Source organism: Neomonachus schauinslandi, chromosome 8 (assembly GCF_002201575.2).
Source record: "Neomonachus schauinslandi chromosome 8, ASM220157v2, whole genome shotgun sequence".
Lineage (NCBI taxonomy): Eukaryota > Metazoa > Chordata > Mammalia > Carnivora > Phocidae > Neomonachus > Neomonachus schauinslandi.
In genome coordinates, this window is record NC_058410.1 from 37,441,872 (window position 1) to 37,454,824 (window position 12,953).

General features: G+C 36.2%; 1 protein-coding gene across 4 annotated transcripts in view; it reads right to left on the bottom strand.

The window, feature by feature from the left end:
• Positions 1 to 12,953, bottom strand: part of TRMT11 (tRNA methyltransferase 11 homolog) — a 55,072-nt gene that overhangs the window by 20,164 nt on the left and 21,955 nt on the right. For all 4 annotated transcript variants that reach the window (XM_021693226.1, XM_044917347.1, XM_044917346.1 and 1 more), the window contains exons 8-11: positions 12,811 to 12,891; positions 10,110 to 10,274; positions 8,458 to 8,530; positions 8,204 to 8,335 (exon numbers count right to left, since the gene is read on the bottom strand). In XM_021693226.1, coding sequence (XP_021548901.1) covers positions 8,204 to 8,335; positions 8,458 to 8,530; positions 10,110 to 10,274; positions 12,811 to 12,891 — 451 coding nt within the window. The remainder of the gene's footprint in view (positions 1 to 8,203; positions 8,336 to 8,457; positions 8,531 to 10,109; positions 10,275 to 12,810; positions 12,892 to 12,953) is intronic.

The following is a 12,953-nucleotide window of genomic DNA, read 5'->3' on the forward strand; positions in this document are numbered from 1 at the left end:
AAAAAAAAAAGTAGTTTATTTTACCTGTAGACTGAGAATATGTTTTATGGAAGAATACCAAGCGTTTAAACCACAAAAATACAAGACAATGACTCTACCCTAAAGGATTCCAGAAGAGCACGTAAGACAGAAATATATTCTACAACAACCCCCTGACATTCATGAGGGACTGATTCATGTGGAGATTTTTTATAAATTCCCAAAGAATAATGTCCACTCAGCATATACTTGCCCTATAAAATGAAGTGTCCCTGCAAAATTTTAATGACATCTTAAGACTTCTATTAACTTTGTATATACAGGACTAAGGTTAGATTATTCAAATAAACTACCAATAAAATAAGCGCTCCATGGTCACCTTAACCATGAAATAAAATCAAAGCCACGATCATGAGCAGGGGTGACTGCTGCTACGCAGCACACATACTATGTGAATGGAGAGGACATCTCGAAAGCAGGACAGTCAGGGTGCAGGAGTTCAGAACCTGACATCTGACAGGTTGTTGGCATCACTCCTGGTAGAAGAAACAGGTGACAGATGAGGGGGAAACGGCTATGGAGCAGAATGCTGAAGAACAGCAGCGGAGGGGTCTCACTAGGTATGGGTACCACTAAGAACACTGTAGATTGCCAGTTTTTATTTTTCCTTTGCAAATCTTGATACCTTTCTAGATAGTCTCCACAAACATTTATCACATGGGAAATTTTAAAGCTCTGGTCCAAACTGGGAAAGGTGCCAATCAGCACTTCCTGTAAAGGACCACCATCTCAGCTAGCCTGTTCCAATGCGTCAACATGGTTTTCACTTCCACTCTTTTACTGACTTCTCTAGCCCCTCTGACCTTCAGTGAGCTCTCCCTCATTACCTCAACCACATGCTCAAAACCTTCATCACCCACTTACCAGGCAACATTCATAATGCACCTCCACTGTATTATCAGTGGAAGGAATTCTCTTGAAGTCATTCTCTGCATCCTTCCTTAGGGCTTTCCATTAAGTAATGAATGACCATTTCAGTTTTCGCCTGATCTAACAATTCTCTAATGTTCACTATATAGTCAGAAATGTTGGTATTTCTTGTAACATTAGTTGACATCAAATCTGGAATCTTCACACGAAGCATTTACGATATGAAGGAATACATTCTACACCATGGTTAACAGAAAGAACAGCCCTGACCTTAAGCTTGAAAAAGCAGGGTTTGTGGATGTATGAAATAGTATTTGTCAAACTTAGTTATGTACCCTTGTTTTAAAGGAAAAAAAAAAAAATCTTATTTCCTGGCAGACTTGACTTAAAGTATTATTAAAATGTAACATAAAGATATTTTACGTTACGTTTAAAGATATATAAAGTTCATATGCTTATATCCCTTATATAACTATAAAACCAAAACAAATTTACAAATCAAATCTAAAAGTACAAAACCAATACAATTTTAATTGATACTGATGACCCAAATGATGCTAAGCTGCTGAAACGGAGTCACCAGGCATTTGGCTTAAGAGCAGAAAAACAAATTTTTGTTTTAGATTACCTTTTCAGCTTGATCTTTGAGTTCAAGCATGAAAGAACATCATTTGGGTAATCATTATCATTAACAGGCTTGTTTTTAACCACTGCCCTATTATACTAGAACCAATCAATTTAGCAGTATACTCCCAAAACACCATGCTAAGAATTTTAAAATATCAGTTAACAAAAAATTCTTTACTATATGTGTCCTAATATATTTCATACAAACATACTGCAATATACTATTTGCAAACTGTTAAAAATAGAAGCCATAAATCCGTACTACGCCTGGGTCATTATGATGGTATGGTATGCTACCTTAATTTCATTTTTATTACTATAGCCCTACAATCCAAACAATCTATTTAAAACCTAAATCAGCCACAATAGGAAAATCCACAGAGACAGATAAGTGGCTGCCAGGGGCAGAAGTGGTGGTGAATGCTTATGTGTATAGGGTTTCTTTTGGGGTGACAAAAATGTTCCAGAATTAGAAAGTGGTAATGGTTGCACAACTTTGTGGATATATTAAATACCATGGAGTTGTAAACTGTAAAAAGGTGACTTGCATGATATACAAATTATATTACATCATTTTTTAAAAAGCAAAACTGTGCGCATAGACTCCTAGCTTTTCCACGAATCAATTTTGACACTCATTTTCCTATGAACCTTCACGCCTCAAGCTATTTCCAAGTGTCACTAGAATTTCACCTCCCATTTGAGAAACAGATTTTGCACTAATTAGAGCACTCACTGAAAACAGTTCAACGGATCACTTTTTCTTGTTTCCTAGTTAAGAGATGAAAAACATGAGCACTGGGTTTTACACGCAATTAATGAATCGTTGAACACTATATCAAAAACTAATGATGTACTATATGTTGGCTAACTGAACATAAAAAAAAGAAAAAAGAAAAACATGTTCTTTCACTGCTCTGAGCTACTCCAAAATTCACTTTACTAAAGTTTATTCCCTAGGTAAATCAAACCATCATACTATATACACCTTAAACTTATACAGTGAATACCTCACTGTATGTCAATTATTTCTCAATAGAATTGAAAAAAAATGTACCCCCCAAATCCTACACTGGGGCATACTTTATTAAGCTTCTTTACTTTGTCAACGTTTTTATCATAAGCAGTAGCAGTGGGATTTCTATTAAAGAACATCTTTCACAAAGAAATGCAGTTTCTAATCACCTCAAGAGAGTTATCTGCGTCTAATGCAAATGAGAAAAAGAACACTATGGATACATAAAGTCTGAGCAGACAGCTGCACTCAGTAGCTTAGCAATTCCTATAACATCAAACACACGTGAGTTGAATTTATGCCATCCAAATGACTATCACACAGACCTTCAGGGTCACTTGCAAGTAGCTAAAACTGAATAATAAGCCCATAAATACCAACAGCTTACAGTAATTTTATGTGGTCAGTCTCTATGAGTGATAAGAATAAACTACTATGACAGCACAGATGAAAGATTAATTCTGCTGAGAAGAGTTGGAAAAGTTCATAGAGGTGGTGACAGTTAAGCCAGGTCTTGAAAGATGACTAGAATTTTATCAGCTGAGGAAAGAAGAAATGGTTTATCAAGCAATGGGGACAGAATAAATAAAGGTGAAAAGATACAAAGTGTACAGAGCATCTTGACACTGGCAAAAAATCCAATACACTAGAGTGGGGAAAATCTATATTCGAGGAAATACAGCAAGTTTGTTGAGTAGCAATTTCTTCACTGCAATTTAAATTACCAAACAGAAAATCCTTTTTCAATTATCAGCTCTGACAATTCTTCACAAATAACTAAGCTTTTAGATAATACTTTATTTTTATTATGTCTTACCCTTTTCAAAATGCCCTGGGTTTAAAGAATACCTGAACTTGATTATAATATGTAATTCTTATTTTTTTTAAAGATTTTATTTATTCATTTGAGACAGAGATACGGAGAGAGAGCATGAGCAGGGAGAGAGGCAGAGGGAGAGGGAGAAGCCAACTCCCCGCTGAGCAGGAAGCCTGATGCAGGGCATAATCCCAGGATCTGGAGATCATGACCTGGGCTGAAGGCAGACAGTTAACTGAGCCACCCAGGTGCTCCTATAATTCTTACTTTTAAACTTGAATCAAGTAACAGAATTTGTTTGAATAAATGAATTCAGTAGTAGGACTAAAAGCCTATATTTACAACACCAAAAGTAAAAAAGTTTTAAAATTGAGCTAGCTAATGTATAATTTTAAAATGAAATCTTCATTCTTAGTTCAACAAAAAGCCATATTTTTAATAAAACATAATCAAACTAATTCTAAATTGTTTAATTCAGAAGCAAGAACATTATTTCAAACTTTTGCAGATGATTTTGGTCTTAAATTCCTAATAATATTGTGCTATTTCAAAAGAACAAAGATTTTGTATGACATACCATACAGAAGTGAAAATAATTCATTTCCTAATGAACACTAAGTTCATTAATAAGTTAACAGTAATAATAATTAATACTTCATTAATAAAACCACCTTAGGCTAAAGGGAAGGAGACCATATTCTTCCTATAACTGCCCTGAGGTGACCTCTGAAAAATGGTTTGCTATTCACTTGACCCAGAAAAACCCTACAAAATCATGCAAATCAAGAGGTTCAAATCTTCACGTTCACTTTAAGAACACAAATGAAACTGCCCACTCCGTCAAGGCAATGCATATCTGAAAAGCCACCAAGTATCTGAAGGCTGTCACACTGCAGAAGCCATTTTATCTCTATACTGGTGGAGGTGGTAGGTGTGCCCGGGCCAAAGAGTTGGTGGCCCAAAAAGAGTGCTGAATTTTTACTGCACATGCTTACAAATGCAGAGAGTAATGCCAAATTTAAGGGTCTGGATGTAGATTTTCTGGTCATTAAGCACATCCAGGTGAACAAAGCCCCCAAGATGTGACATAGAACGTACAGGGCTCATGGTCAGATTAACCTATACGTGAGCTCTCCCTGCCCACCCTGAGAGGATCCTGACTGGAAAAGAGTAGACTGTTTCTAAACCAGAAGAGGAGGTTGCACAGAAGAAAAAGATACCCCAGAAGAAACTGCAGAAACAAAAATTTACTGCCTAGGAGTAAATTCTGCATAAAATAAATGCAAATAAAAGTATAAACAAAAAAAAAAAACAAAGGGAAGGAAAAACAGAAGTCTAGTAATGAACATCAGAGGACGTGGACATAACTTTCTCCAGGGATGAAGTCAGGGAAGTAAATATCATAGTCTTCCCATGTGTGCGTTAGCCACATACCTGGACGAAATCTTTCCCTTGATAAATATCTAAGGTAAAAAAGGTGGTAAAAACATGTATCCCTTTTCTACTTCTAAAATATCCCTCTGATAATATGCATTTGGAAATTTTCCCTTGTTGAAAATTATTAAAATCAAGAAGTCACTGAAAAAATATCCAGTGTCCATTTTGTAAGATCTTTAGAAATATTAAAAACACTTAAAAGTACCTCCAATTTAATTTTGTTTAAAGAGAAAGGAAAAAAACAAAAGAACTACAAAAGATTTTCTTAAGTACATTCAACTTCAATTATAATTAAATAATAAAGAACAAAATAGTGGACAGTCAGAAATGCCAAAAAATAAGAAGTACACAAAAACTAATGGGGATATTTCAAAAGGACAGAGGAACCACCTCAAATTGACTCCCACTGATCAAATCTGAGACAATTTGAGCAACAAAATAGTGACAGTAATGAATTATAACCCAATGAATAATATAAGCATCCATGATTCCATAGCAAAATAAATTAATAAATTTGTAAACAAATGGGGGAAAATTTGTAAACAAATGGGGGAAGAAGGGAAAACTCTTCCTTACAGTAGGATGCCAACTTACAAATGCAGAAGGAATAATGGAACACAAAAGCTATCATTGTAGTGGTTGTCAACAATGGAGTTGTCAATGTGAATAGTGATTTGATGAAGAACAAGATACTGATGTAATCTTGGGATATCTCCCCCATGAAATACTAATCAAAGGAGAAAATGATGGCTCACAGTGGAGAACCCTAACAGAGAACAAAATGATCAGATGATCAAGTTTCAGATCGCTAGTAGGGGTTAACTCCATGTGCCCCATGATGCAATGCATGAAAAACACAGTATAATTTTTGTGGTGTTCCTACCAAGGGCACTACCTAAATCTGGTCATAAAAGAAACACCAAATTTCTCTCTGACCCTCCTTGCCACCACCCTCTCTAAACAAAACAAAAACAAAAACATCAGATGGACCCTGATTGAAGGTCAACCTTTAATATACGCCATATACTCTACAAAACTGTCAACGACACAAAAGATAAGAATGGAGACATATTCCAGACTGGAGAAGAACGACATGATGGGTTAATAGAGCACATTTTCTCAGATGGACCGCTACTGGTAAAATTTGAATAGGGTCCATAAAATGGACAGCAGTGTTATCAATGCTGATTTCCAAACTTGGAGGGTTGATTGTGGTTTGACAAGAATGTTCTTATTTCTGAGAAATATAATGAAGTATGTAGGGGTTATGGGGAATCATTATCTGCAACTTCACAAATAGTTTCAAAAAAGATGAATTGATAATGGGTATGTGATTAATGTAATGGGTAAGGAAAGAAGATACAATACGTGTATATTAATAGTTGGAAAATCTGGATGAGGAGAGTTTTTTGTGTTACACTTGAAACTTTTATGTAAGTCTGAAATTACCTCAAAATAAATTTTTTAAAAATTTAGTCCTGAAACTTGAGTTAAAACAGTAAGCTTCCCCTTCTCTCCCAAATAAATAAATAAATCTTTAATTAGAAAAACAGGGTAGGGGGACACCTGGGAGGCTCAGCTGGTTGAGTGTCCAACTCTTGGTTTCGGCTCAGTGATCTTGGGGTCATGGGGTCCAGCCCTGCATCAGGCTGCAAGCTCAGTGGGGAGTCTGCCTGGGATTCTCTCTCTCCCTCTCCCCGACCCCTCCCCACTCTGCATGCACGTGTGTACGTGCACATTTTCTCTCTCAAATAAATAAATCTTAAAAAAAACAGCTTGCTGCTGGAATTCAGCTTGTCTAAAGCAGGAACCATTTTTGTATAGAAACAAACAAAAGTGATCTTCTCCAAAAATATTAGTAAAACTCCATCTATCACTTCACATACCAGGCACCTGAGATCTGGCAGACTGCTGAATTAAGTGAACACAGCCACAGGAATAGGGAAACCAAACAGCTAGCTAGCTATTAACTGTAGACAAGTCACTTCACTCCTTGGAATTTATTTTCCTTATTTCTAAAGTGAAAAGATTAAATGAGATTATCACTAGCAGCAAAACATAAGGCCAGTATTAAGGAGCCTGGGCATGAATGCGTACACTCTTATCAGCTGATAAACAAATGCGTGACTAAAGTCAGGCCATGGTAACTTCCAACACAACATTTATAAAACAAAAAACAGCACAGCTTCCAACTGCTGAGAACCATCCCCATTTTGTAAAGATAGTAACACTGTTTTAAAATGCTTTCTGGGGCGCCTGGGTGGCTCAGTTGGTTAAGCGACTGCCTTCGGCTCAGGTCATGATCCCGGAGTCCCTGGATCGAGTCCCGCATCGGGCTCCCTCCTTGGCGGGGAGTCTGCTTCTCCCTCTGACCCTCCCCCCTCTCATGTGCTCTCTCTCATTCTCTCTCTCCCAAATAAATAAATAAAATCTTTAAAAAAAAAAAAAATCTATAAAATGCTTTCTGTACAATTATGTATAGTAAATATAGGAACTAAAACAATTTTTAAAAAGATTACTATGGCAGATTAGAGAAATAGCCAAATTTTGAGCTTGATATTAAATTTTCTTTCAAATTTAAAGATCCTGTCTTATTCAAGACATCTTGTGTTTCATTGTTGATGTACACAGCTCTGCTTATAATTAATAATTACTGAATAATAAAACCCAAACCAACAATGTGGAACATAATCAGGGCTTTAAATACAAGTACAGCTTTTATTTCGGTGTTAGCTTTTAAAAAAGATTTATTGGGAGCGCCTGGGTGGCTCAGTCGTTAAGCGTCTGCCTTCGGCTCAGGTCATGATCCCAGGGTCCTGGGATCAAGCCCCGCATCGGGCTCCCTGCTCCGTGGGAAGCCTGCTTCTCCCTCTCCCACTCCCCCTGCTTGTGTTCCCTCTCTCGCTGTGTCTCTCTCTGTCAAATAAATAAATAAATAAATCTTTAAAAAAAAAAAAAGATTTATTGCATTTAAGGCGATCATAATAGCCAATACATGTTAAAGCTAGCTTGGAGCAGATGAATCCCTCAACTAAATTCATATATTTCTGTCACATGTTCTTTGTTTTGTTCTTTTTAACGACTATTTAAAAATGTAAAAAACCATCTTAGCTCAACCCATCTTAGCTCAAGTGCCTTATAAAAACAGGTGAGGACCATATCTGGCCCACAGGCTATAGTTTGCCAACTCCTGATGTGAAATAAAAAGGTCAAAGCAATTCAATCAATAAGAGGAAGGGGCCTGTTTTATACACATATGTAGGTAAACAAAGACTATTATAAACATTAAACACAAAGATATTTACCCTGAATCCAATTAAAAATAGGGCAAAAATGTTAGATTTACAAATACCATAACAAAAGTGAAATTAAAAATAAAATTAGTTAACATTACATACTCTGGTGTGTACACTGGTAACCAATAGACTAGTCTTCCACCTAACACGAGGGTCTCAGCTGCAAAGTTTAACAGGTCAAAAAACATATCACTCAGATGATAACTCAAGGAAACAGGAACATGGCTTTCTGGACTAGAAAAAGAAAACAAAATTTCAAAATCAGTGAAAAACCTTAAGACTCTTAAACAGCTAATTAAAAAGAACAACATGCTTCTTCTCAAAATAGTAACATATCATATTTAACTTTCACTTACCATTTTTCCATTCCCTTTGGTATTTCCTTCTGAGAACCTGTTCTTCTTGTAGATTCTCTGATACCATATGGAGCTAGACAGAAAACACAAATAATGTGGATAGTCAAAAGTCACCTCATCACCAGTTAGGTGTAGATGGATATCATGGGCCTCCAGATGGGACACTCGGAGAGGAACACATCGCCACCTGTGAAATATTCCAGCCGAGAATGCATAACACAAGGAACATTCTATTTAAAACACTGGGAGGGACAACAGGCCACCATGTTCTTGAAAAATGCCAATGTCATAAAAAGACAGAGAAAGGCTGTGACAGTGTGACAAACTAAAAGAGATATTACCAAATGTAATACCTGACACCAGACTGGATACTGTCCCAGAGGGAAAAACAAAGAAATAAAGGGATATTACTGGGTGACTGACAAAAGTGGATGACAAAATAAAATTAAACTATTGCATTGACTTATTGAAAATGTTAACTGTACTCTGGCTACCTAAGAGACTATCCCTATTTTACACACTGAAGTATAGGGGTAAAAGGCCACAGTGTATCCAACTCACTCTCAGTGGATTAAAAAAAAATTGTACTTTATATAAATATACATACAGAATGAGAACAAACAATAAATTGGATTGTTAATAAAAAGTCACCCAATTTTTATAAAGTAGATTCAAACTGACAGTGTAATGCCTTGATAATTTTTCTTTTGTTAGGTCTGAAACCACCTGAGTTACCAAAGAACTGAAGTGAGCTAAGATGGAACGGTTGAGATACACTTGCCACTATTTACAGACTTACTGCAAAATATGGTAGAAAAGGCCAAACTATTCTTAGATAGGATGCCTGCAAAGCCCAGAACTCATGGGGCACAGGACAACAAGTTCTCATTCACATTCCTGAAGCTCAGTGGGTTCACAAGCCTATTGGCTCAAAAAATCCCAAATTTCTTGTAACTCTAGAAAGGGGCTGTCAGTGAAAACATGTGCTACAAAAAAACAAAACAAAACACCAAAGCTTACACATGGCGAATTATGTGATATCTAAAACTCTCTTCTTTGGGGCACCTGGGTGGCTCAGTCAGTTGAGCGTCCGACTCTTGGTTTCAGCTCAGGTCATGATATCATGGTTGTGGGACTGAGCCCCATATTGGGCTCCATGCTCAGTGGGTAGTCTGCTTGAAGATTCTCTCCGTCTGCCCCTCCCCCCACTCATGGTGGGGGGAAGAGGGGGCGGGCACATGCTTTCTCAAATAAATAAATCTGTAAAAAAAATAAAAACTCTCTTCTTTGACATCTGACACTAATTGCAAATGACAGTTTGGCTCCAGTTGGTATACTAATAACCAATTATAGTTAAAAATTTAAAACAAATATATGCTCCAAAAAATAAACTGAAGAGAAAAAGGAAAGACAGATTAACATATATAATTTAAAAAACCAAAACAGTAACTTAACTTAACTACTTAGTTGAATTGGTGTCCTGCCTTATATTCACAATTTTTTCCTTCTCACTATGTGAAGAAGTCTGGGGGCAGGGGGAGAATACTAAAACAAGCTGGTGTTTTTCTGTGTGTTGATAGATTTTCTACTTTAAATGTAAATGACTTTAGGAAACTAATCCTACTCTTACTTTTGTATAAAAATAAACTTACGATCAGTGATGATTGCATCAAAATATGTGCCCTTCCTCCAGGAAGGTTTAGATGCATCTGAAACCAGGACATCAAGGTAATACTTCTCTAAACCATATTGACGAAGATTTGCCCTAATGTTTTCATCTGGTCCTCTCCATTTCTGGTTTTTCCTACTAGCCTTTCCTAAAGGGAAAGAAAAAGGAATACAGAAACTACTAAATCAAATAGAGCATTCTTATTTCTTATTGTTTAGCTAAAATAATGTTTAACTCATCTAAACCTACATTTACTCAAATAAAACTTGATTTCATTTAAAATCATTACTTTATTTACATAGTTATTTTTATTTCAACTTACTACAAAAATATATTTTGAATAGTAAAATGTACTAACTGATCTTGTTCTGTCACCTTTCAAGTAAAACTGCCTTAAACACTCATTCAACACATACCGAATTGAAAGCATATACAAGTAAGATCCAAAGCTGTATAGAACATGGCCCCTTTCCTCCAAGAGCAAATAGCCCCATATAAAACTGGGATGAATCAAATAAATGAAACAGAAATGAAGAGAGCTAACTTGGGAAATGAAGGAGTGTTATGACCATGGAGAGAGGAGGCCAAATGGAGACATTACAGATGAAAAGTTAAAGTGGGAGTTGAAGGAAGAAGTTCAAAAGTTCTGGTTTAGGAGACCGTTGATTAAGATCAGAGAAACCAGGGTGCCTGGGTGGCTCAGTTGGTCAAGCATTCAACTCTTGATTTCAGCTCAGGTCATGATCTCAGGGATGTGAGATCGAGCCCACCACTGGGCTCCATGCTTAGCATGGAGCCTGCTTAAATTCTCTCTCCCCCTCTGCCCCTACCTGCCTTCTCTCAAAAAAAAATCAGAGAAACCAAGAGGAAAAACAAGCTTAGGGGAAAAAATGAGATATGAGATCATGCTTGTCAGCTACCTATAGAACATTCAGAAAGAGCTATTCAGTGGGTAGAGGCCAGAATATATATACTGAGGAGATATCAGATATGCACTTAAGTTAAATCCATAAGAATGAATGACATTTTTTATTAACCTAGGTGGCAGTTACATGTTTTCTTCTATAATTATTCTATTTTTATATACTCTTCTGTATCTTGATCTACTTCACAATAAAAACGAAACTTAAAAAATCAAAAGAAGAAGAATGACATGACTCTGCATAACATGCATTGTGAGAGAAGTGGTCAAAGAGAGATGCCTGGAAAAAAGCAACATGTTAGCACAGGTCAAAGAAATCCACAGGACCTTAAGAAGATGGAGATGGAAAGCTAAGAAAGTAAAAGTACCAATGAGGCCACGGTCCAGGAATCCAAGGGAGGCTTTACGAAGGTCAACACTGCCAAATGCTATAGATTTGTGGCCCTAGTAAGAGTTTTCAGCAGGCATGGAAGCTAGAAGATAATGGACAGAAGACAGAGATGAAGAGACAGCAATATTAGTTTGCAAAATGCACTTTGGCAAAAGGAAAGGAAAACAAAGTGGCAGTTAGAGGGTCCCTATAGGATTGATAGGAAAGGTTTTGTATTTTTAAAACAGGAGATTTTTGAGAATATTTGAGAGTATAGAAAGAAATTACAAGCATATGAAACAGAGGGCATATTTAACAGCATCTTGGAAAAGCTCTGAGAAAATTCTACCTCAATCAGAATTTTACCCAAGTAGACTGAAAGGTTATAACATAACTTTCATAAATAAGAATTCTAATAAATTATATAGGACAATCTCCTTAAAGCAAACATACTGCTTCTACTAAAAGCAAACTGGAATAATTCTTCTTAGCACTTTGCTCTAACACATTCCCAAGAATATCTTTTTCTGCTTAGCCCATTTAGGTTGAACTTGATAAAATATAACCAATTCTCTTTATGATAAATATTACTAAATTCCTTAGAGTCAAGGTAGGAAAAAAGAGAAGTCATCAAGCACAGTATGTCAGATTGTTTCAGGAAAAAAAAAAAAAGGTATAATAAATTCCCACCAATACAATAACTTGAGAAAAACTGGGTGGTAAAAAGAAGAAGGGTGTTCAAAGGGCTGATTCTAGTTACAATAATGGAATACCACCATAAACAGAATTTCAAAATCATCAATGAAACTTGACATTTTTAGATGTTTGTCTTGAGTTAACCTGAGTCTAATGCAGAATCTTCTAAGTTACTGTCACTTTAACTGCTTCAAAGATATTTTGGTTGGTTATGTAATTAAAAACAATATGGTACTCAAGGACTAAAAATTAATCCAGTATTCATGCAACATATGATTATGAATAAAAAATGGTGATAATCTTTAAATAGAAACCATATATGTGTTTTATTAACATGGACATGCTTATTAGAAGATGGCTAGTCCCTCTCCTACTTCCTTCCCAAGCCTAAAGTTCACAACCTTGGAGTTTGCCAACTTTTTAAAAATCTCTCTTACTAAGACTGTGGGGAGAGCTTTTTCTTTTTCATCTTTGTGTTCCCCCAGGAGATCACTGTGCACATACTGAATCACTTTGTAAAAAGCAGATATCCGACGAATCTTATTGTTTGTAAGAATAAATAAAACTACATTTTATCACAACTTTGTATCTTAACACTAAAGAAAGATGCATAATGCCATATAAACCCATTTAATTATTTTGAAGGCACACTTGGTACAAGAACAAAGACTATAACAGTCTAGAACCTCTACTCACCCAAGCCATGAACTGTATTGTAGTCTATGTCTGTCCCATATACATATGCACCAAAATGAGCAGATGCTATCAGAAGGCCACCTAAAAAAAAAATCACACAGTTATGGTCTGTTAACCAGAAAGTCCCAGACTCTTGTTTCTTC